The sequence below is a fragment of the Alternaria triticimaculans genome, assembly GCF_023758025.1.
Source record: "Alternaria triticimaculans strain BMP 0046 chromosome Unknown scaffold_1, whole genome shotgun sequence".
In the NCBI taxonomy this organism is placed as follows: Eukaryota; Fungi; Ascomycota; class Dothideomycetes; order Pleosporales; family Pleosporaceae; genus Alternaria; species Alternaria triticimaculans.
Window position 1 is genome coordinate 3,739,824 of NW_026055958.1, and position 24,966 is coordinate 3,764,789.

General features: G+C 47.3%; 6 protein-coding genes across 6 annotated transcripts; 4 read left to right on the plus strand and 2 right to left on the minus strand.

Annotated features, from left to right (window-relative positions):
• Nucleotides 1-461: 461 nt before the first annotated feature.
• On the plus strand, nt 462-1,897 carry J4E78_001256 (uncharacterized protein; the record flags this gene model as incomplete). The annotated part of the gene is made up of 2 exons (XM_049361916.1): nt 462-1,443; nt 1,506-1,897. The coding sequence occupies 2 exons, from the start codon at nt 462-464 to the stop codon at nt 1,895-1,897; spliced, it is 1,374 nt and encodes a 457-aa protein (XP_049227199.1).
• A 204-nt stretch (nt 1,898-2,101) lies between these two features.
• On the minus strand, nt 2,102-3,792 carry J4E78_001257 (uncharacterized protein; the record flags this gene model as incomplete). Its single annotated transcript, XM_049361917.1, has 4 exons — nt 2,102-2,355; nt 2,405-2,562; nt 2,613-3,484; nt 3,529-3,792. The coding sequence occupies 4 exons, from the start codon at nt 3,790-3,792 to the stop codon at nt 2,102-2,104; spliced, it is 1,548 nt and encodes a 515-aa protein (XP_049227200.1).
• Nucleotides 3,793-5,656: 1,864 nt separating this feature from the next.
• On the plus strand, nt 5,657-6,856 carry J4E78_001258 (uncharacterized protein; the record flags this gene model as incomplete). The annotated part of the gene is made up of 1 exon (XM_049361918.1): nt 5,657-6,856. The coding sequence occupies one exon, from the start codon at nt 5,657-5,659 to the stop codon at nt 6,854-6,856; it is 1,200 nt and encodes a 399-aa protein (XP_049227201.1).
• A 580-nt stretch (nt 6,857-7,436) lies between these two features.
• J4E78_001259 (uncharacterized protein) lies at nt 7,437-8,432 on the plus strand (the record flags this gene model as incomplete). The annotated part of the gene is made up of 1 exon (XM_049361919.1): nt 7,437-8,432. The coding sequence occupies one exon, from the start codon at nt 7,437-7,439 to the stop codon at nt 8,430-8,432; it is 996 nt and encodes a 331-aa protein (XP_049227202.1).
• Nucleotides 8,433-20,456: 12,024 nt separating this feature from the next.
• J4E78_001260 (uncharacterized protein) lies at nt 20,457-22,030 on the plus strand (the record flags this gene model as incomplete). The annotated part of the gene is made up of 2 exons (XM_049361920.1): nt 20,457-20,684; nt 20,732-22,030. The coding sequence occupies 2 exons, from the start codon at nt 20,457-20,459 to the stop codon at nt 22,028-22,030; spliced, it is 1,527 nt and encodes a 508-aa protein (XP_049227203.1).
• A 530-nt stretch (nt 22,031-22,560) lies between these two features.
• Nucleotides 22,561-23,737, minus strand: J4E78_001261 (uncharacterized protein; the record flags this gene model as incomplete). The annotated part of the gene is made up of 3 exons (XM_049361921.1): nt 22,561-22,867; nt 23,074-23,416; nt 23,734-23,737. The coding sequence occupies 3 exons, from the start codon at nt 23,735-23,737 to the stop codon at nt 22,561-22,563; spliced, it is 654 nt and encodes a 217-aa protein (XP_049227204.1).
• Between the last annotated feature and the right edge of the window lie 1,229 nt (nt 23,738-24,966).

Genomic DNA, 24,966 nt, shown 5'->3' on the forward strand with positions numbered 1-24,966 from the left:
GGCTCGAACAGGCCAGACCCACTCATGGCCTTCATTTCGGAGAGGAACGCAGTCGAGAGTGGAGCTTTCGTGGTTCCTGACAATCAAAATAAGCTTTCGCATTCGTCTACAGGTCCCGACGCAGCGGGCGCTAAATTCGACACCGAGGCTCCGAGCTTGCGTATGAATGGCCGTACCTGTCCGATGGTAGAACTTGGCCGTCACGACCAATCGGCATGCCTTTAGTCGGGCTCTTAAATAGAAGGCAACCAATCGGCCAGTCGTTAGTCGACCATGCTCGTGTAGCTTTCGAGATGCTCATGTGACGACATGAACGGAATTTGACACCTAAGGCCAGAGGTTGTTGTTTAGGTGTTTGAACAGGAAGGGGAGAGATGGACATATAAGGGGATTGTTCTTGCGCACATTAAGACATCGCCATCATCACATTCTCTCACGCATCGCATCCCATTCACTCCAACATGAGGACTTCTGCCATCAAGGCCGCGCTTTTTGCGCTGGTCGGACTCGCTGCTGCCGCTCCCAGACCTGGTCTACTTGGTTCACTCCTTGGAGCTGGAGGCAGCGCTCCCATCCCTCCCTCTGATGATCCATTCTATACACCGCCTGCTGGCTTCGAGTCAGCGAAACCTGGTGCCATCCTGAGAAGCCGACCAGTACCCAGCGCCCTCTCATTATTCCAAACCATTCCTCTCAACTTGAAGGGTGCCTGGCAACTGCTCTACAGGACCACTGACTCGCTCGGAAACCCGGTGGCCACAGTCACTACGGTGATGGTGCCAAAGAACGCGGATTCAAAGAAGCTGCTCTCTTACCAGGTCGCTGAAGACAGCGGTGGTGAGATCAACTGCGCACCATCTTACACGCTCCAAACAAAGTCCAACACCACATATGCCGGAACAGGAGGTATTGAAGCCGCCCTTATTGCTGCCTCGCTCAACCAGGGCTGGATCGTCAACTCGCCGGATTGGGAGGGACCCAAGTCCACTTTCGTCGCTGGATTCCAAGCAGGCTACGCGACTCTCGATGGCATTCGTGCGGCGCTCGCTTCCGGCGCCACCACCGGCGTCGACTCTTCTGCAAAGGTCCAGATGTGGGGATACAGTGGCGGCGCTCTAGCGTCAGAGTGGGCCGCCGAACTTCAAGCCAACTACGCCCCAGAGATCCCCTTTGTTGGCATGGCCATCGGCGGTGTGACTCCCAACGTCGAAAATGTTTTCAACACCATCAACAAGGGACTCTTCGCTGGTCTTAGTGCTGCCGGCTTCTTGGGCTTGGGAAACGCGTATCCTGAGTTCGGAAAGTATGTCCAAGACAGCCTCAAGCCAGAGAAGGCTGATGCTTTCAACCAAGCTGGTCGCCAGTGCTTCTACGCCGACGTGAAGACGTACGCGGGACAGGATATCTTCACGTACTTCAAGCAAGGACAGGCGATCTTCGATGGTATGTACCCCCCGTGAGAAACATTAATCCTGACGATGACACTGACTTACAAATCTTCACAGACCCTATCGCGGAAAACACCATCAGGACTGGAGCGACCATGGGTCTTCACGGCACTCCATCCATGCCGATCTTCGTATACAAGGCCGTGAAGGATGAGATCTCGCCAATCGCTGACACTGATGCGCTCGTAGACCAGTTCTGCAAGGCGGGCGTTTCCATCACATACGTCCGAGACTCTTTCGGCGAGCACTTCACCCAGGCTGCCACTAGCACCGGTGATGTCCTCAACTACCTCACCGACAGGTTCAACGGTGTTCCCGTCTCGGGCTGCAGCATCCGCAACGAGTTCTTGGATCTTCTGGATGCTGGCTCGCCTGGAAAGCTTGGTATTTCGCTTGTCATGGTTCTTCTGAACGCTTTGGGTGTTCCGCTTGGTCCTAACCACTTCTAGTGGTAGGCTATGAGCTGTATGAGGATGAAAGTGGGTGTACATGGTTGTGGTATCTTCTGTAGCTAGCGGTAAGACTCATTTGTAGGATTGCTCGCTAGTTTCTCGCAGCTTAGTAGCTGTAGAGCCTTTTATCAATGTTAAGAGAGCGAATTCCTAGCAACACCTGGTTCCGTTCCAAATTGTTTCAGTGCACTGTTCGCCCGATTACGGTGAGCGTTGAGAGGATTGACGGTCTCTCGTTGACGCACATCTGTTTATCGAGAATAGTGCGCTACCGACTAGATGTTGGCTTCCAGTGATGAGAGTCTGCATGCCACCAGCTTCCGTCCCTAGCTCTCTAGCAGCATCCAAAGCCTTCTCTACGCTTAGTTCGTAAGCTATGCGGCTATCCTGGTGGTATCTCGACCATATCTCGCCGAACGCCTGTTGCAAAGCATCTTCCGACTCATCAACCACAGCTGTGTCGCAGTTAGCGGGCGAGCTTTATAAGCACATAGAGGAATTTACCTGCTGGAGAGTCCAAGTCCTGCTGTGGATCGTAAAGAGTGAAGATGACATGATCGATGTGAATAGGGCTGAGGGCAGCGGCCAGTCGTTCGAGGACTAGTTTCGCATCTCTTTGTTTCGATATTTGGCTGAAGACCAAGATGCGTACGGGAGATGCACTAATAGCGTCAGTGATTAGCGGGGATATGTGGCCCGGCTGGTCACGCACTTCTCTCCCTGGGAGTTCTCGATGAACCATTCCGCTGCTTTGCTAACGCTCATCTCGTTGTGCGCACCGTCCAGAAACCAGCTTAATACCCCATCGACAATGATTTGAAAGCGCCCAAGCCATGAGAATTGGCTTATAGCCTGCGAAACATCCACATCTGATAATAACGGAAGGTCTTTGGGAGCTCTATATCCGAGAAAACAGCGTACAGCAGCAAGCGCAACCGAACAATTCGTACGCTGAACATCTGGCTTCAACTGCGGCATGTCTATTGGAAGGTCCGGATCGTTTCCGATAGAGTGGATGTTGATGCCTTTCTCCGATACGCGATTCCGGAGAATATCAGCAGCGGAGGGTTCCTGGGGGGACGAGAAAGCATAGGCCCCGCGCTTGAAGATTCCTGATTTATGCCAGGCGATGTCTTCGATAGTGGGTCCTAACTGCTGGACGTGGTCCATGCCAAGGGCGGTTATCACGGTTGCGACAGGATGTTCTATCACGTTCGTAGCATCATATTCGCCTCCGTGGTGAGTCTCGAATACTGCTGCCTCTACGCCTTCTTTGATGAACGCGTGGAACGATACTAAGGCGAGGAGCTGGAGATAGCGAGGTAACCTCTCAGGCTCTTGAGACAGGATACCCCACACTTCAAAGAAGTACATTGCGAAGAGGTCTCTCTTGATGGGTTTGAAGTTGATACGAATCCTCTCCTCAGGGTAGATGAGATGTGGTGAAGTGTATAGACCTGTCTTGGCTGGCCATCCGGTTCTTTCTCCGTAAGCCCGGAGAAAAGATTCGATGAATGCGCAGGTGCTGCCTTTGCCCTTGGTGCCGGCGACGTGAATGATGTTGAGGTCGTCGATTTCGACAGTCTTTGTTTGTCAGTATAGCTCCAGAGACTGCTCACGAGGCATACCGAGTGACCGATCTGCTGTAGCCATTGCTTCATTCCGACTATACTCGGTGTACCCTTCAGTTCAGATTTGCCTTCCCCACCGGTGACACGGTCAGTATTTGGTGGTTCGCTTGCAGCACTGACAGTCGGTCTCGCTGGGCGTCGTCGGCTGTGAAGGATGGCGATTGCGTGCTGAACTGCATTAGCACGTCGGGCGATAGTTATGCCACTGAATTCCACCTTGTAACTTCTGTCAACAGAACGCGAAGGCATCCCTTCGCTCATTGTCGGGCTTCTTTAGCGGTACGATGACCTTCTGTGATGAGGATGGTCGTGATAGGCTTTATAGTGTCGTGTTCGCAGCGGTGACCGAGTTGACTCCACGTTCGCCTCCTGATTTCCTCCCTTGAAGCGCCAGTTTGGCATCGTTTGTGTCGTTGAATTGAGGAAGTCACGGGTGACTCCTCATCGTTTGGGCCGTCCTACGAGCCATCGTCACAAATTGCTCCCTCAGCGATCTGAGCGCATCTCCGTACAACCACAGCACGGCCCGCAACAACTTCTTCAACTTTCAGCTGCCTACTGGCGAAGGATTCAACATCGTCATCAACCTGTACAAGCCCAAGGCTCATACGATCGGAAATGACTGCAGCATCTCTTTTGTATGCACATTCGGCAATCCAGACAATGTGCAGCCTTTCTCATCTGTCGTCACAGGTGCGTTAACCAAGGCCGTGGAGCGATCTAAGACAACCAAGACAACCAAGACGGGACCCTATCATGGAGGGAACTGAGGTCAAATGGATGAAGGCTGCGTTCTACAAGACTACGAATTCGAGTAGCTTGTCTACGCTTATCCCCAGACGGGCAAGATATTGCTGATGGTCGAACCGGAAGGACACCCCGAGCTCGCTGCGGTTCAAAGCATGCTTTCGTGAAGTACGCGGTGTGACTCGAAGTGTGGTGCGTTTTGTCGGTCGGCTATCGGAATCATTGCGGATTACATGGGGGGAATTGCTGGGCTTCCGCCTGTGGGAGCTATCGCCTGCTCATTCTGTTAGACACCTCATCTCCTGGTTATCAAAGTGTAAATTCGGATAGGAGAGAGCCTCGGCTAGGAGCAGCCGTTTGTCTCATCAGAACCCAGGTAGCGAGTCATTGTGCGTTTATGGCACCTGTTTCCTTCGGGAGTCCACTGTCGTTACATAGAGGTTTTTCCAGTTCCAAGGAAAAGATTAGAGTACGGCCAGAGAGGCAGCTTATCGATAGCGTTAAGATCGCGCATTCATTATCGATAATCAAATATCCCTGTGCAGCATAGACAATGGTGGTGAAGTTAATGCAAGCAATACACGGGCGTGGGCGAGAGATTATGTGGGGAAGAGGCATAAATAACCACGCCGTCGTGGATTAAAGCCTGAGGCATCCACATTTAGCAGCGAGGTCCCAATTCGGCCCTGGGTAGCGTCTTAATTTGCGAGAACCGGCCGTGATTGGAGTGTGCCTGTCGTCTTGGGCGGTGGAGACGTTGCGCTAGTCAGCTGCAGGCAATTTCAGGGTCCGTTAGAGTCCTGTCCGGCGCTGATCAGGGAACATGGCGGCTGGAGAGAGGTGTGGCGAGCGACGGTGCCGGGCGTGGTGATGACAGTTTAATGTGTAGGGAGTGTCAATGGGGCGGCTGTGTAGCAAACAGAGGACATTGTATTGTTTGCATGGCAGGGTGGCGGCATTGTTGGGAGCCCTTGCCTATGGAGGCGGTCGCGACTGCCCCAGATCGATAGCGGCAATCTCGGCGGCAGGTACCAACAGCCAACGTCGCGCGGCCCCTCCCTCCTCAGTCGTCGCAGGGCAGCAGCATCGTGACCGTCCTCGTGCACTGCTCTGACTCTCTGGGCTCCAACAGAGTCGTCCTCGCACACTATCTGTCGCTCTTATTTGTCGCTGCTCACCTTGGCCGCCGCCAGCCAGTCAGCGCGCGCTCAAAGTCAGTTTCCGGCGGCTGAAACGCTGCAAGGTCCAGCGTGCGTCCACCGCCCAGAGCAACACGGGCACCACGCTATTCCCCTGCGCTCCCTAGCTCCACCTCGGCCTCTCCAGTCCATACTCTCTAGGCGTGAGCGCAGACTATGTATACTCGCTGCCCGCCGCCATGACTGCCTCAAATCTCTCGCCGCCGCTGAGTGTGAATGAGGATCTGCAGCACGACGATCTTGTCCAACGCCTGAAGTCCATGCCCACCGCGAGCGCCCATACAGGCCCGATACCTCTCAAGAGCCCGAAGAAGGCACCGGCTGCTACAAAGCCCGCTGCAGAAGACGCATCCTGCTCACGCCCAAGCCCGCCCTCTGCCGCCGCCATGGGAGAAAGCAACACGCTCGCCCGCCAGCTCAGCAACGCGTCCGACGACAGCATGACCTCGCGCCGGCCCTCTACACCGCGCTCCCAGACAGACCCCCAGCCTGACACCCTCACGTCTCTGGCAGCCCTCACCACCCGGCCACGGAACCGCTCGCCCTACTCGCGCTCTCACCTCCGCTCCCAGAGCGGGTCTGCGTTGCCGAATGCGCCGCCTATGACACGGGCCCATTCGCTGCCTACAGTCATGCAACCCTCTGGCAATCTGATGCTCTCGCCTGCCCCGATGCCGCTCGCCCGCCCGGCTTCTCCTTTGCGCTCCCCCAAGCGGACCCGCAGCCCACGGGCACTGGAGCCACGCCCGCACTCAGTAGGAACCATGGAGCGGTACGGCTCGGGTATTCGTCCAGCCTCCATCGGCTCTTTTGAGGGCGTACCGAGCGTGTGCGACATATCAGAGGACGCCGAACTGGAACTCACGCCGCGCGTTGGCACCACCGTGTCGAGCCTGCACAGCAGCACAGGCTCGCTCTCCCGGCGGCGCCGACCAGCTTCACCGCTCTACCAGGTCACTGTACCCTTTGGCGCACCACCCACGAGCACCCCCTCTGTCAGCACGCCCACCTCCACTGCCTCCTCACCGCTCCTCGCACCTTCCAGGTTCAACGAGAACTACCCCATGTCCCATGCCTCTTCGTCCGTGCCATCCACCCCGACCTCGATGCGCTCCCGCAGTCCTTCCATCTCGTCTCTCGAGACCATCGAAGACAGCCCAGACGCAGAAGAAGAAGCCATAGAGGCTGATCGCCTACGGCGGCTCAAGGCTGCGGCGGACCGTGAGGACGGCGGAGATGCCAGGAGGTCCAGCCTAGACGTGCCCGAAAGCCGTGGGCGCAGTCTCGGCTTCGGCAAGCGCGACTCACGGAAGAGATGGAGTGTCTGCGGAGCTGAACGACGCGTCGACCTGGACCTCGACACTATATGGGAGGACTGATCGAACAACACATGAGTACTTCCTCTCTGGTACTGTCAGCGTTATTGCATTTTCAAGTATGCGACCTTTGAGCGTACGGAGTTTTGGGGTTTGATTTCGGCGTACGGTTGGTCCTGCACTTTTTCCTTCTCACATTATGATCGTCATCCAACACGGCTTGGACCAATGCCGGGATGGAACGAAGATGCACCTCTCTTTCACGCATATGGTATGATACATTTCCACGACACGACACATGGTCGCAGCATGATACCCTCTTCAGGAACTCTAGTTTTGCGCAACAGCACTGAGGCTATCCTATAGTATGACTGCATTTAGTAACCTGCAATACAATACCGATTTGATCCAGACAGTTCTGTTTACTCATCTGTTGACCTTTCCCCTAGTGTCTAGTTTTGCCAACTACTGCCGCTTTGGGTAGTCGGAACAGTCGGCCAATGACATCACACTAGCAGCTGAAGCTGAAGCTTCCTAGTGGGGTTGAACGCGACTGCCCCTCGACGCGAACAACGTATTTATACCAGGTCAGCTCCTTCTCACAACGAATACCCAAATCACTCATCAAACAAACGCCGCCAACATGATCAATCTCGGAATCATCGGAACCAATTGGATCACCCACTCCTTCGTGGAGGCGGCACACGCAACAGGCAAATACAGCCTCTCCGCCGTCTACTCACGCAAGGAAGAGACCGCGAAAGAGTTCGCATCCAAATACTCCGACAAGCAAATCACCACATTCACCGACCTGAATGCATTTGCCCAAGATAAGATCGACACGGTCTACATCGCCAGCCCCAACATCCTACACTACGAGCAAGCCAAGCAGCTCCTCAACGCGGGCAAAAATGTAATCCTCGAGAAGCCATCGTGCAGCACCGTCGCCGAACTCGACGAGCTCTTCGCACTAGCGAAGTCGAAGAAGGTGGTCCTGGTGGAAGCCTTCCGCCACATCCAAGAAGCAAACTTCAAGCTCTTGAAATCAAAGATCTCTGACCTAGGCCCGCTCTACGGCGCATCCATAACCTTCGCGCAGTACAGCAGCCGCTACGAAAAGGTACTCCAAGGCGAAGTCCCCAACATCTTCAACCTGGAGATGGGCGGTGGTGCGCTTGTAGACTTGGGCGTATACTGTGTCGCAGCCGCCATTGACCTCTTCGGCGCGCCAACCTCATCGCAATACTTCCCTGTCAAGATCGCCACAGGTGCTGACGGCGGCGGCCGTCTCATTCTCAGTTACCCTACCTTCACAGTCCATCTTTGCCACAGCAAGATCTACAACTCCGACGCCCCGAGCGAGGTTTACGGGGAGAAGGGCACATTGATTGTACCTACCATTACGGATATCAACAAAATCACCTTTTGGGACCCGAAGAAGAAGACAAGGGAGGATGTGCCGGGTGTGAAGGAGCCCGAGAAGTTGAACTTGGTGGAGGAGGCGAGGGAATTTGCGAGATGTATTGAAGATAAGGATGAGGAGGCGTTGGCGAGGTTGGAGAAGCATAGTAGGGATACGTTGGCGGTGATGGAGAAGGTGAGACATGACAACGGTCTCACATTTCCTGGGGGCAAGTAGATGTGTGTTTAGGTCAGGCGAGGAGTGGTAGATGGAAGTAGTGGCATATATGGATCTGCAGATGATCAATTGGATGTTCCTTCTTCCCATCCTTCGTTCATAGGCTGCTTGCTTCCACCGGTGAACATGAGAAAGCAAGACAAGGTTGGGGTAATTGGTGTGGTTGATCAAATGGGAACAGCATCATCTGCATAAGCGCACTGAAACGTGCTCTGGGTATGGTAGATGATCGACATGGGAATCACGACATTCGCATGTGACCGCTTTGACCATTCCTTCTTCTCGTCCCTGCTTAGACTGCATGTTTCCACCGGTGAACATGGGGAAAGTAAGACGAAGTCAAGACAGTTAGTATGATAGGCTGGAATAGGAATAGTACTATCTGCATGCGCTTCCTCAGGTTTGCTTCTTTGACTGGGCGGGGGAGGAGCGGTGGGGGAGGCGACATTTCTCGTTCTTCGTTGGTAGACTGCCTGGTTCTGCCGATGAACATGCCGCTTTCGGCATGCCGATCGAAACGGGAATAGTAACATCTGTATGTGAAAAGGCTGACCATTTCTTTCCTCTTTCATGCTTCCATCGGTGAACATAGGAAGTAAGACGAGGCTAGAGCCGTTGGTAATATATGAAACAGGACTAGCAAAATCCGCATGTGACCATCCGAACGTTCCTTCTTCCCTTCCTTCGTTCCTAGATCGCTCATTCCCATCGGTGAAGACGGAAACTAAGATCTACCTAGGAGAATTGCCATAGTATCTGAAATGGAAAACAGCAACATTCGCATGTGATCACTTCTCACATTCCTTCTTTCTCCCCCAGCTTCCTTCGTTTGTAGGCTACATGCTTCCGTCGGTTAATATTACTCCAGCTGGATAGCCGTAGTATACCAAGATACACGTCCCGGTCCGCAGGAGGTTCTGTGTAATGCTGATCGGCTGTATCGGTGAGCTAGCCCTGGAGAAGATCTGATAAGCTGGGGGTAGGGGTGGGGCGAGGCTGCACGACATACTCGAGTAGATCATCGCACATGTGGCATGTGCGCTTGGGGATCTGACAGGGTAGGGGTGGGAAGCAAGGCTGTATTGGGAGTCACTTGATACGCATTGAATGCGAAGTCGTCACAAAGAAGCAGTATGCATATCATGATCAATCGACGCCTTGATCATTGTGTGATGCGATCACCTGGTGCGAGATAGTCTCCAATGATCGTAGGGGGTACCATTGGAACTTGCATCGTTTATGGGATGACTACATGATGCAAATATCGTGAGTGCCTCGTCGCTCTGCGTTATCGCAGTGCCAGTGGACAGATTCATCACATGCTGGATTCGTATCATCACACATAGGGGTTGCGCAATGTGTATGTTGTAGTGAATGAATCTTCATCATTGAATTGAACCGGGCTGATTTCGCTGTCTAAGCTACTACCATACCCGTCCCTTCTCCTCAAAATGCTCTCCGTAGAATAGAATCTCGTACAACGAGTTATGTCGACTCTGACAAGTCGGCAGAATCGAAACCATCTCCCAGTCCATCGCGCGATTCCTTCCAAGTTGAAGTCGCGACTTCGGTATCATATTCGTATCGGTGTTCGTAATCGTACATGTGTTGGGTATTCTGCTCTCCTGCTGCCTCTCGACTCGACAAGAAAGAGGGTGTCGATGTCGCACTCAGTCCCTTTGCCGCTCAAGTGTGTGTTGTGCGTTATGAGGGTAGCGGGGGAAGAGGTCGGTTTGGTGGTGGGCCCGGGCAGGGAGGAAGCGTTGTCAAGTATTTTGATGGCATATTGATGATGTGTGTGGTGGTTGTTTGGTTGGCGAGGTTGTGAGACCTCAGTGTGTGATGTATGATTTGGCTGCTGTGTGGATAGCAGTTGACGAAGTCGTTGAAGTGTGGGTGAGACTTGTAGAAGATGTAGAGAGGTTGTTGAATCAGATAAGCTGATGAGAGTGATGAAAGCTGATGGTTGGATGGCGATCATCTACAAGGGAAAGGTACCCTCCATATATACACATGCACCCCTACACGTCCTCAACACCAATCAAGGGGTTAAACCTGAACCCCCCAGTTCCAAAAGAATAGCGCATCGTCGCAATCAACGAACGATGAGAAAAGCACCGCCGATCGCCCGTAACGATCAGCATCCCATACCCACCGTAGTTCCATCAGAAGCAACGCGTCCGTATTGGGATTGGCCTCACCACCATCAGCGACAAACGTTAGCCAGGTTCAGGGTGTCTGCTTCCGCGGGAAACCGACCAGACTACGCCTGCTCGGTACCTTACAACGAGATGTGACGACAGGGAAACAAGGTTCAAGACCCTACTTCCCCCTCGGGGCGACTAGCATGCTGCTTTTTCTTTTCGCGAGCAGAGCTAGGAGTTTGAGAGGCACCGAGCGGAGAGAGAGGTGACTAGAAGCTTGCTTTTTCCCCATCTAGCGCGCTTTTTCGATGGAACGGGAAAGACGAAGAGAGGGCCAAACGGGGGTTATGTGCTCAATACAGCTGTCAGTGCGAGCAAGCGTCTCGACTGGTCTGTCTCCACGTGCTTTCATGCTGTCTCAGACTGCGGGTGGCGTGGACGGTGGAGAGCTGTTGAATCTTACTTCACCGCGATACTGCATCGAGATTTCAGCCTCGCCCGCCACGCCTTTTCCAAAAGGAACAGCCACACCCTCTGCCACGCAGCGAGGTGTTTCGATGCAAAACGGTCCAGACGCGTTCTTTCCTACACAGGGCGTCTGATCTGGGCGAGTAGGAAACGTTCTCGTCGGTACCGAGCTGGACTCAACAGTAACCCGTAGCCTGTGGCTAAATCTCCGCGCCTTGATTGTCAGCACAAAAACGTCTCAGCTCGTCCTTGTCTTCCTTCTTGATGATCAGGCCATCATCGATTCATCGATGGGAGAGAATACAGGCTCGTTTCGCTTAGGGTCTTGGGCGCGAAACTTTCAGCCCTTTCTTCCTCCCTCTTACGCCGAACCTTCCTCATGCAATAGTCCCTGCGTCTCTTTGTACGGATATCATGCCATGTCCCCTCTTTCGTCGGTCACTCCGAAATTTTACTGTCTTAGTCTTCGTTCTTGGCGTATTTACACGAAGACTAATCACGTCCGTATAGGCCCGACAAGTTTGGTCGTGGTAGAGATTGCGCGACGAGCAGACTGGTGGAAGTTACTCAAGCGCATGTATTTTAGCACCCGTGAGCTTATTTAGTGATGCTGGTGGCTTTACGCGCCGAGTGAGCCGTTGAAACAGGGCGGATGGGAGTGAACGTGGTGGGGAATGGTGGTTCCGCAATGTTCAGGCTGAAAGAAATGATGTGAGGCTTAGCGCATATCCAAGTGTACCAAAAGTCGTGATGAGTCTGCGCCGGATCGGACCCCCGTCGACCAATTGTCTCGAGACTAGCAAACCTAGCTGATGACCGTCTCCCGCGGATCTGGCATATCTGACATCTGACGTGCCCGCGCATTTCTTGTCCGCCTTACTGCACGTGAAGAACTGTTCATGTGCACTGGCCATGTAGATGCCTTCGCCACTTGGGCCTCAAGATAGCCTGTCAACTCTTTTTAGATCTAGAACTAGGTGTAAGCGACCTTGCTCCGCGGGGTACATGTGGGTCGCCTGTCCCAATGTCGCAGAATGGCAGCCGTTCAAGACTCGCTTCGGGAGCGAGTCGACCGCTGCGACATCGTGTTGTGGATGCCGATGGTGCGAGATCCGACGCTGCCGCCCCGGCAGACTTCCCACGATCTGGGACGCCGAAGAGTCGTCATATCGCAAAAACACTGCTTTACCAAGCAGTGCCCCTCCTCTCCCTTCGAGGGCCCCACCAGGGGGTAACAGGCTATGTGTCGCGTTGCTGCATACATGGTACAGTCTTTTACCAAGCAGATCGTACGCTCGATAGCGTATTCTACTGCTTTAGGTGTTGATTCTAATCTGTCAACAATAAGCTCTCGTAGACACGCCATGCGACAAAAAGCCTGGCATCCCCTGATACCCCTCAGATGAGCCTCAACGCGACCAGACACAAGCGCTTTGTCAGTCTATAGTTTGTACGCGACCACAGGCCCGCCTCCCCGTTAGCTTTACAGCTGCTCCGGGTACTACGAGGGCTTACGTTCCGCATAGCTTCCGCCACCCGTTGGTGTCGTGGTGGCTCATGGTGGGAAATGCGGTGAGCTCACCCCATTATCACGCGAAGAGACCTAGAGTCTGGAATTCGGTGGCTGAAAGCTGTTGAAGTGGACGTTGGGACCGCAAGTGCTAGCTCGTTTCAGTTGCGAGAATTGACCCGATTGCGCTACTCTGTGATTCGACCATTCGACAATCAGCTCATTGGTGGCTTTCCAGTTAGGAGGTCTCATCGATATGGGGTGCTGGGATATCGTCGCGTTATCCGATCGCCCGTACCGTCTACCCAGGTTGTAGTGAACGCAAGCTTAAGCCTAGAGGGCCAATCATTAAAGGGGTCTGCTTGGCGTGGTCTTATCGACAACAGAGAGCAAAGCCGCCGGGGAACTTAGTGGGGCCGGCTTTGGTCACCTCCATCGTGAACCCATTTCCTGAGTAACCGAGTATAACCGTAGTAGTGATAAGTGTAGTGTTCGGCTGCTTGTAACCAGAAAGCCAAACTCGCTCATTCGTTCACAAAAGGACCGATGTGAAGAATTGGTCGTACGATAGTCGCGTGAACACATCGCGATAGTGCCAAGCGATCCTCGCTCAAAGCCTTGATGTCATTCATCTCTTGCATCTTTGCATCTAATCAACCTCAAGTCCTTGCTAGTTGCTTGATAGTAGAAGGTTCGACGGGCCCAAACTCCAAGGTACCTCTTGCTGTCGATACTGGGGTAATCCCGCATTCGATAGTTGGCTGACAGTTTAGACGGGTGGAATTTCATACCATATCAGTACGATTTGATGTACGATGAGGTGTCAACGCACATTCGAACGACGATACTGGCGGAGTTTGACGACATGGCGGCCATGGTTCACGTGAAAAGTGGATTATGGCGTAACTCAACCATACTGTGCAATAAAGACGATAGTCGTTGCATCCAGCTAGCATGATGAGTTGTCAGCAGGATTAGACAGCTGCAGCCTGCACAAGCCCAGCACGTGTTGTGTAAGAAGAGGATGACGCGTGGTCAGTAGATCTACAGCACTATCAGCCTACCCGACCAAAATTTGAAATACCAGAGTTGATGGTGACTAGGTTCCACCGTGTCGAGGGGTAAATACTATCCTGGTAATGCCGAGACTCGTGCTCCGTATCAACGCTTGCTCCCTCCGTATGCGTATTTCCGGAGCTCTGGGTATAATCGCGTAAACTGCTGAAGTGAGTATAGCGTTCTCACGTAGTGAGTAGCGAGTGGTTCATATGGTGGAGTCTGGACAACGGAAGGCAGGCTAACGATGAGCTTCGCCGTCAACGGCGCAAAGATGCGGGCCGCGCTTGCCTGTAAAGCACATGTCAAAATCCGAGGCCTAAATCGACGTGCGGTTGCTGACTGTGTCTGTTAGGCGCCCGACGACATGATTCACGAAAGACGCTCCGAGCGAGACGGACGACTCATACAAGCTGTTCTCGTAAGTTCCGGAAATATGACCTCCCGCGTGCGGCGCATGCACTACAGGAGGCCATAGCAATGTCTAAATTGTCATCCGCTCTTGACGCATGCACAGTGATAGTGCCGCTCGACTTCACGAGAAAGGGCGGTAGCACCCCATATCTTTATCACCTGCTGAACATCATCGTCGGGAACGATGTATGCGACGAAAGCCCTGATACTGGACTGACGGTTCCTGCAGGCCCATCAACCTGGTCCTTCGAACAGCGTTGTGACCTGTTCCCAGGCAGGATCGTACCATGGTACTCGCGGATCCGGCTCGGTCCAGCAACCACGTCGCGTTAGAAGACCGGGGAACATGTCATGGGAAAGAGAAACCCCAGTCTGTTGGAGGCTGCGCAAAAACCTGGGGTCAGAATGCGCTATGCACCTTGAAGTTCTCGTAGATATCAAGTGATGCGCCACCTGGTGGGTACTTGTCTTTGTCTCGCCTCTTAATCAACCCCACTTGCACTGTGGTACAGAGCACTATCAGCGCGATAATTCGGTCGGTGGCTGCTGATACTGATGCTGTGTCACTGACATGTTTAGGCCAAATGTGGTGATGGAGGCCGAGTGGCATGAAAGTACATCAGGGCCTAGGCGCAAAGGTCAGAAGAGATTGAGGGGCTTGTGTGAAAGGTAAAATTGCGCTGGTCGGCATGTCCCGTGGATGGAAGGTACGAGTCGGCGACGAGACTTCAGGACGCAGGAACACATTCGGCAGATGTGAGTGAAGGGTAGTGTATATGTTCATGAAGGAGTTCATGGGATTTTGTCCTGCAGGGGAGCGTGGGGAGGGCTCCGAGACGTTCCCGGGCCATCTGCCGGGTCCGCAATCGCAATCGTTTGACATGGTCTAGCCGTTTGCGGCTAGCACCAACGCTATCGAACATCTCGACTCCGGGGATGCGGCCGCCCGGTAACTGCCTCTAGCATGAACGCGGGAGTTGGAAATGAGCTAATGGTAAGCATCCGCATGGTCCCTGATATCAATCGCATAAAGGGGATTGTCGGCATTGTGTTTGTTGTTGGTAATGCGGAATTTGCGAGTGGCTTGCCGCCCACATGTCATGAGGTGGGTGGCTCATCGCAGTACCACGAGAAGCTGATCTTGGGTAGTCTCTTCTGAACCAGCAACAAAGAATCTAGGATAAGTTTTGAAAGAGGGCCTTCGATGAGCGCTACTCGATAGTATAGCTCTCTTTCCCCTTAGATCTCGTTCACGGTTTTGTAGCCAGGCAAGAGGTCGAAAAGGCGATATTGTAACAGGCCTTACTTCTGGATTCTCTGTTCATGCTAAAGAATTGCATCTTAGACAAGGTTTCACTCTAGAGACCCTGTTTTAGCTAAGAGCTAAAACCTAGTTCTGCAAAAGTACTTATAGTTATATACTCTTTTATTAGCAAACTAATTCTATAGCATAAACTAGTCTAAAAAAAGTAAAGTTTATTACTAGTATATAAAAAAACGTATTTCTAAAAAAGTTAAAATCTTATATTTAAAAGTATAAGTATTAAGTAGACTAAGGCTTAAGTTCTTAGTACTACTATTTTTAGTATAGTTAAAGCTTTTAAAATTTAAAGTAGTAAAGTAACTATTTTATAAATACTAACGTCTACTTATAGTAGAAAGAATTATAATATAATTATATATTCTTAATAGCTTATAACTAATAAAGCTATAAAAAGAAGTAGTAAGCGCGTAATTATAGTAGCTGCAAATAGAATAGAAAGTATAAGTATAGTAAGTATAAGTTAAGTAGCTAAAATATAGTAGATATTTTAAGTTAATTTAAGTTATATATATATTATTAGAGCGTAGTAGCTAAAGAGCTAAAAAGAGAAAAAGAGCTAAGAAAGTAGTTTAGTTATAAGAAAGTAGTAGTAAAAAAGCGTATAGTGCATTTATAAAAACTTTAATCTAAGAAGTATTTTATATTAAATATTCTCTAAATCTCTAAATATTTAAAAGTATTAATAAAATAACGTCTTCTTCTATTCTAGAACTAGTTATAACTAGTAAGTATTTTATAGTATATATATATATATATAGTAGCTAATTATATATAGATCTAGAAAGCTATCTAATATAGATTATAAATAAGGTAGATAAAGCTATAAATTATAAAGTAATAAAATACTAAATTTTTTAGTAAGTAAAATTATACTTCTACTATATATATACTTTCTATTCTTATTCTACTACTTATAATAAATTAGAAATCTAAAAACTTATTAAAAATATAAATAGTAGCTTAAATTTAATACTAAAGCTATACTAATATATATACTAAATAAGCTCTAACTATATCTCTAATACCTTATACCTCTTTTATAAGTTTTTCTAGCGTTAGTAAGTCTAAAGCTAATCTTATTACTAGTTATATTACCTTATATACTAAAGCTTAATTAAGCCTTTTTATTATTAATTAATTACTTTTCTTTTAAACGCGCTACTACTTTTATAAGTTCTTTTAAAGTTATTATTTTAAAAGCTATTATAAAGGCTATTATAAACTATTTTATTTATACTATACTAGAGGCTATTATAAGCACTCTAAAGAGCTACTTTACTAGTATAAGGCTATATACTAAGCTTATTAATATTTCTATTATACTTATTTTTATTATACTTATTTCTATTATACTTATTCTTTTTACTTTTATTTTTATTATTTCTATTATATATATAACTAGCGTAAAATCTTCTATTATTCTTTTTTCTAGTTTTACTTTTAAAAAGCTTATTAATAAGATATATAAGCTTTTTAGTAAATATAGCTTACCTTTAAAGTAATAAAAAGAGTATTTTATTTATAATTTTACTAGAATATACTTAATTACTTATACTATTTATATCTATAACTAAGTATATAAAGTAAAATTAATATTAAGTTTATAGCTCTCTTTAGCTCTTAAAAATACTATACTTTAGTAAAGAAATATCTTAGCTAAAATACTTTATAAAAGTAATAAAAGCTAAAATAATAAGAATATAGTATTTATAGCTTATCTTATATAGTAAAATACTATTTACTAAATAGTAAATATAATAAACTACTATAAGTTCTATTAATACCTAAGCTATAAAGAAATAGTTATTATATTATAGTTATTAAAGAATATATACTATAAAGCTATTATAGTATTTATATTACTACTATATTATTTTAGTAGTTCTTAATTACTACTTAAGCTTAAAAGTTATATAAATAAGAGTAGTATTAGTTAGAAGTCTTAGTACTAATAGTAATATACTCTAAGTTTATTAAAATCTACTAGTAGTTCTAAAACTAATAGCTAAGTATTTTTTAATATCTTTTTATTAAATAGAGTCTATAAAATTAGATATAAGACACTATTATATACTCTTACTACTACTACTTTTTGTTTTTTTTTTTTTTTTTTTTTTTTTTTTTTTTTATACTAAGTTAAAAAGTTTTTAAATTTTTTTTAGTATATAAGCTAAGTTAAAGTATTACTTTTTATAGTTAGTATAAGCTTAGTCTAGCTTTTTAATCTTAACTAGCTTAGCTAGTTAAGCTTAAAAAAAGTTTTAGTAATACTAATTATTTAAAGCTATACTTATTAGTTAGCTTAGCTAAGTAGCTTTTAAAATAGTATATACTATTTTAAAAGCTACTTTATTTTTTAGTAATAAAGTATATAAGTAAAGCTTTATTTTTTTAGCTAAAATTAAAAAAAGTAGAAAAGCTTATTATAAGTATTTTAATTATTTTCTTTTATTATATAGTTAATAGTAAGTTAATTATAGTACTACTAATAGCTTTACTATTAGTAAGTAAAATAATATAATTATTAAAAGTATTTATAACTAAGTATTATAATAGCTATAAAAAAGTTTATTTTAGTATATTACTTTTATACTTACTACTACTTACGTAACTATAATATAGCTAAAGAAGTACTATAGTTTATAAAAATATACTTAAAGTACTACTATTAACTTAGTGTCTTATGTCTAATTTTATAGACTCTGTTTAGTAAAAAGATATTAAAAGATATCTAGCTTATTATCTTAGAATAGCTAGAAGATTTTAAGATTTTAAGACATTTAGTATATATTACTATTAGCACTAATGCTTAACTATAACTATATATATTAATACACTTCTATAATATAGTAGTAATAGAAATACTACACTAGGCCTTATAGTATCTATTCTCTAATAACTATAACGTAATAACTATTCTTTAGCCTAGATCTTAATAGAAGTTATAGTAGTTTATTATAGCTACTATTTAATAAATAGTATCTTACTATATAAAGTAACTTATAAACGCTATATCTTTACTATTCTAGCTTTTTTTACTTTTATAAAGTATTCTAGCTAAAGTATTTCTTTATAAAAGTATAGCTTTCTATAAAGCTAAAAAAAGAAGTAAATTTATTATTTCTTTTACTTTATATACCTAGTTATAAATAATAATATAGTAGATAATTAGTAGTGTCTTATTAGTAAGATTATTAATAAAATAGTCTTTAATAAAATAGTCTTTCTAATTTCTTTTTCTTATAAGTAAGAAACTATAACTACTAAAGAGCTTATATATTTTACTAATAAGCTTCTTAAAAGTAAAGCTAGAAGAAAAAATAATAAAAAGTTTTACGCTAGCTATATATATAATAGAGATAATAAAGATAATAGAGATAGAAATATTAGAAATAAAAATAATAAAAATAGAAGTAATAGAAACGTTAATAGGCCTAGCGTATAGCTCTAAAGTACTAGTAAAGTAGCTTTTTAGAGCGCTTATAATAGTATCTAGTATAGTATAAACGTAGTAGTTTATAATAGCCTTTATAATAGCTTTTAGAATAATAACTTTAAAAGAACTTATAAAGTAATAGTAACGCGTTTAAGAGAAAAATAATTAATTAATAATAAGAGGCTTAATTAAGTTTAGTAAGTAAAGTAATATAACTAGTAATAAGATTAGCTTTAGATAGACTTACTAACGCTAAAAGAACTTATAAAAAAGGTATAGTAAGAATATAGTTAAGAGCTTATTTAATATATATATTAGTATAGCTTTTAGTATTAGATTTAAGCTACTATTTACGTCTTTAATAAGTTTTTAAATCTCTAATTTTACTATAAGCTATAAAATAAGAATAGAGGTAGAAAATAGAGAGTATATATACAAAAGCATAATTTTGTAAGCTAAGATTTTAGTATTTTATTACTTTATAATCTATAGCTTAGTTAGTTATAAGCTATTAAGAATATATAATTATATTATAATTCTCTCTACTATAGTATAAGTAGACGTTAGTGTTTATAAAATAGTTATCTTACTACTTTAAATTTTAAAAGCTTTAACTATACTAGAGGTAGTAGTACTAAGAACCTAAGCCTTAGCCTGCCTAAAGCTTATATCTTTATAGAATTTTAACTCTTTTAGAAATACGTCTTTTTATATACTAGTAATAGACCTTGCTCTTTTTAGACTAGCTTATGCTATAAGATTGTTAGTTTACTAATAAAATAAACTACTATTAACTAAACTATAGTTTTACTTTATAGAAAAAGAATAGCTTATATACTTAAATATTAAAGTTAGAATAGGCTAGAATAGACGTAGTAGTAGTAGCACTCTAGGGACAAAAGCTTAATAGTCGATAGAGCTAGGATTTCTCAAGATCCACCACAAGACTGGTCATCTCTTGGCTGCGGAAGAATAGGACTCGCCATTCAGATTTCAGTCGAGGTGTCATGCGCCTTTTGCGTGCGCGGGATTGGACCGCACACCCATTCGTATGTACCGCTATCGCATGCAGCAATTCGCGCTATTCAGTGTCGCTTTTCGGAGATGGACGCATCTCGGTGACCGACGGCGAAAACAATGGCGTGTGGATATGGCCTCTTTCAAATTGGCAAGGTGATACACGTCCAGAAGCGTGCGTCTGGACGCTAAGTCTCACAGCCATCCTGGAAGCCACGATTTGCTCTTTCATCTAATTTCCTAACTCGAAAGTGAGGTCACGCGTAATGAATGTGGGACTGCGACACGCCGTTTGGCGGCTGTCAGAAACCGACTTCGCGCGATGATTGAGATCGAGAAAACAGCCACGACAAACGCCCACCGGCTAGAATTCACATCTTCTGCCCGATACATACTACCTCTGCGCCTAGACTGATATATTTGACCTAAGGATTCGGGGCTACTGATTAACAAAGACATCCGACATCATCACCTTTCTAGTGTGCCACGCTTTCCATTTTGACATCTGTCACACGGGTTTAGGACTAGCATTCACCAGCAGTATCTACCTTCACTTCGGTATAAAGCTCGTGTCTCCAACGCATCAATATCATCACCAGCACACCACTTCTACCATCTTCACCTCTCTCTTCTACTCTCTATTCAGATCTCCAACATGTTCAGCACCAACACTCTTCTTCTTGCTCTTGGGCTTGCTGCTTCCTCAGATGCTTTCTTCCGAATGTCTTGCCCGGGACGAACTGTCAGAGAGCGACTTGATCCCATTGTCAACCCTGGAGCCGTTTCTGGCCATGTCCACACGATCTCAGGCGGAGCGGCCTTCAAAGCCTCCATGACCTACGCAGACACCCGAGCTTCCAAGTGCTCGTCATGCACGATCAAGGTAAGACAGTCACCTCGTTTTGGTGCTACATGACTAACGATTTGCAGGAGGACATGTCTAATTATTGGACGCCGCAGCTTTACGTCAAATACAAGGACGGATCCGGCTTTGCTCCTGTCCCGGTCATGGGTGACCCAGATGACACCAACGGCGGCATGACCGTCTACTACCTTCAGCGTCGAGGTACCAATGAGACTGAGAAACTCCACGCTTTCCCGGAGGGCTTCCGCATGGTCGCCGGGGACCCATTCACTCGCAGCTACGACGGCAGTCTTGCCGCCCAGGGCATCTCCTTCAACTGCCTTGGTGCGAACAAACCGGAAACTAACGGTTTCCCCGACTACCCATGCCCAGGTGGACTGCGAGCCCAAGTCTACTTTCCTCAGTGCTGGGACGGCAAAACCCTTGACCCTTCCGATCATAAGAGTCATATGAGCTACCCAGAGGGCAACGTATACAACAGCGGCAACTGCCCCGCCTCGCATCCTGTCCACATGATATCGATCTTCTTCGAGATCTTCTACGACACTGCCCTGTTCGCCGACCAGTGGGTTGATGGCAAGCACCCCTTTGTCTTCGCTCAAGGAGATGCAACTGGCTTTGGTCTCCACGGCGACTTCTTGAACGGATGGGATGTCAAGGTGCTTCAGAATGCTGTCGACAACTGCAACGACGCCGGAGGTGCAGTGGAAGACTGCCCAGCCGTGACAATGTTCACCGATCGAGAGTGCAACGACTGCAAGATCCCAGTATCGGTCAACGAGAAGACTAGTGGAAAGCTTGCTGCACTCCCCGGCTGCAACCCCGTCACCTATGGCCCGCAACGCGCTACACCAGGAAGTTGCCCAGACAGCACCACACCATCAACAGACGGCGGCTCCACCGATCACGACGACTTGACCGCCATCCAGGGCTGGGAGTACGTTGGTTGTGGCTCCGACAATGTGAGCGACCGCGCGATGAACGGTTCATGGACCTTCAACGACTACATGTCCATTGAGATCTGTGTCGACTACTGCAATGCCCGCGGCTTCACCTACGCAGCACCCGAGAACGGCAACGAATGCTTCTGCAACAACAGCCTCAACCCCAAGTACGCGCCCAAGGCCGGCATCATGGGCTCATGCACCAAGTCTTGTGTGGGCAACGTCAAGCAGATCTGTGGTGGTGCGAATGCGATGAGCATATATCACAAGTGCTCCGGCGGCACTTGCCAGAACAACAACGATGGTGGTGCGGCGCCGGTGCAGAGCAAGGCCTCCGTGGCTGCTAGGTGGATGCCCCTTTCTACTCTGGCTACGGTCGCAAAGGCTGCTGCTGCTACCCCAGTGTTTTTGTATGGGTAGATCTGGGGGTGATGCGGATGAGTTCTGCAACATTCATTTAACGGCCTTGATATATCCCTTTTAGGATCTTCTCTTTGTAAATCTGCAAGCGCATCAGATATATAATTGATGAATACAAAATATCTGTTCTACTTCACCGTCCTCTCATCTGCTTTGCTGATGTCTGTGCGTGTGGCTTGCACCATCCATCTAACAAGAAATTTTGATGTTCATGGTCAGCTGTCATTTAATTTAGGAGGCGCAACACTATAGCGCGGACGGATGCAAGGTACCCGGCCGGCTAGCTTGGAGTGTGACTTTAGTTTGGTTGTCAATAACACTAGTGTGCCAGCGCCCTGATCAGAGTGGATGTGCAACCAGACTGGAATGACCCTTGCATACCGGGAAGGCAGCTGAAATAACGCCCAAGAGCGGAAAGTGAAAAGCATGGCTCGCCGTAAACCGTATGAAGTAGGATGTTGGCACAGAATTTAGTTCGTGAAACTGATGCCATCGTCTTCGTATCTAAGCAAAATGCGTTTGGACGCTTGTCAGGGCTTATTATCCGAGCCAAGTACCTGCTGTTTGTGACAGCCTTCGTGCTCCGAGCTCCGAGATGATCGCATCTTGTCACCATTGTCATATTGCTTTCCCAGTATCTCTCTCTCAGACGCGCCATCCTCAACATCATAAGGATCAAGCATTCCGTGCTCTTGTAGTTCGAATCCAAAGTCCTGTTGTGTTCCCGATGGTCGAGTGGCTTCGGAACTGCCGACCAGAGAGGGGGCCACGTGCCTGAGGAATAGCCGCAGGGTTAGGAGAGAACCGGTGATGATGATGAGACTGGCTTCGATAAGACTAGTGGATCTTGTTAGTGAGGGATGCAAAGAGCTGATGCTTGACGAGAGCTGCGCACTCACATCCACAGACTAGGATAAACCGTGTCCCAGGAAGCGTCTTTGGAAGTCAACATTGGGGGAAGCAATGCGACGCGCACCGCACTTGTCACGCATGTACTAGCTCCTTAGTCAGTGATACCCGCGCGCTTGGGCTTGAAGGCTTACATCGAGCCAACGCTGAAGATGCCTATCACCATGATCTTCCGCTCTCTCGACATTTGTAGTCGCAGAACCATGGGTATTGGTAGGATGATGACCATGATATCCGTGATGATGTTCAGCACCCCAGTAGCGATGTATAATGCCGCCTTGTTCAAACATTGCCCTTCTGTGATGGTGACGTCGATATTCTTCGCAAACGGTTTGCATGCTGCAAGTAAAGAGATGACAATGCCGACACAAGATCCGACAACAACAAATATGGTGAAGTGTACTCCAGCGCGAAAGCCGCGCGCGGGGCTCAAGTTCAGGTAGAGACAAAGGAATGACAACTTTGCGAAGGCGAGAGCTGGCGAGTATAGTACAGTAGTTGTTAGAGTTATCTAGAGTTCCGGAAGTTAGCAAACAATGCCGCCGAGGTTGCCCACGGGAGACCGACTCTCGCGATAGTGTTCAGTTGGTGGCCGGTAAGTTCCCAGGCATGTACACCAATGAGACCTGCTGGTGCCCTATCTATAATGCTGTTATAAATCTCGTTCCATAAGATAAAGGAAGCAGCGGACAAAACTTACAAATAATGAGTAACTGTACAGGTATCGCAAAGACCTGCCAATCAGCTCATGTCAGCCATGAGCTTTCTTCGACAGAAGAGTCGTGGACACCTACCCATGCAAGGAGCAGACAATCTGGCGCAGCCGTTAACAAAGATGGATCGCGTTCACGGGAATGACTTACAGTCATCAGACGACAGTTTCTTGACTAACACAGCTTTGGTGTAAGCTCGAACGGCCAAAAGAAACGTCGAGACGATCGTTCCCACGATTCCAATCCAGAGGATGATGGCTTCACCTCGTCGTTGTGGGTTCTCGAGGTCTACCACGTAGTCATCTGGTGCGCGTACGATTGGCTGAGTGAGATCCACCATCTTCCTACGAGCGTGCTTGCTGTGGAAGCAGCCCTCAAATTGGAATGTTTTCAACAGCGCGACGGGGGCATTACGTCGATTTGAGTTTGGCTGTCTCGCAGGATTCAAAACAAGCTGGGTTGGCAGATCCAGCCGAATGGTAATCCGTCTAAGCGAAGCAAGTTGATTGATCCGGACATTTCATGTGCCGCCACCGTGAGCGAGGCTGAGAGCATAATGCAATGCGTCCTGTCTATCCCCTGTAATGGCAATGATGAATCTCGATCTGATTTTATCGGTAGCGCAATACTTCCGACTTAGCTTGTAGGCAACGTGTTTACTCTCATCATGATCCATCCCACCTGGGTGCACCTATGCTCTCAGGGTCATCTGCATCGAGTACCTACATAGGTAGACTCTACTCGTGTCGAATTATCCTGTAGTCCACGATATGATGTACAGTGGCTTGAATCAGAGCTCCCGCCGTGCCGCACAGCGGAACTGCCGTAGCGTTCCTGCTAGCTGAATCCTGCGGGACAGGGTCGGGAAAGGGGAACATGCGCGAAGGATGCAGGCGAACGGGTTGCGGGTCCATCATCTGCTCAGCCGTGTTCTTACTTGCTGTCATTGGATGAAGAGTTGTGTTGCTTGATAAGACGGCAGAGCCGCAACGGCGTTGATCCTTTCGTGGAGAAGACGCCGCAGCCGTGCTTCCGTTGACTCCAGAAAATGGCTGGGCGTTACTCTGTTGGGATTAGCGCCGGCTTGATTAGTAAATTTCTCCGATGAATGCTCCTCCTTCCCCATTCCCTCATGGTCACGATGCCCAGACTCGCCACAAATTCCACGGCAGACTCCAGATTTGATGTAGTCGAGTTGATGCAGTCGGCACGGAGGCCTCTGCCGGAATGATCTAACGGAGCGTGGAGATCATCTTCGGCTGCTGCCATCCGCGGTCTTGCTGACTCGGTCAATGAGTTTTCACATCTCGGCTG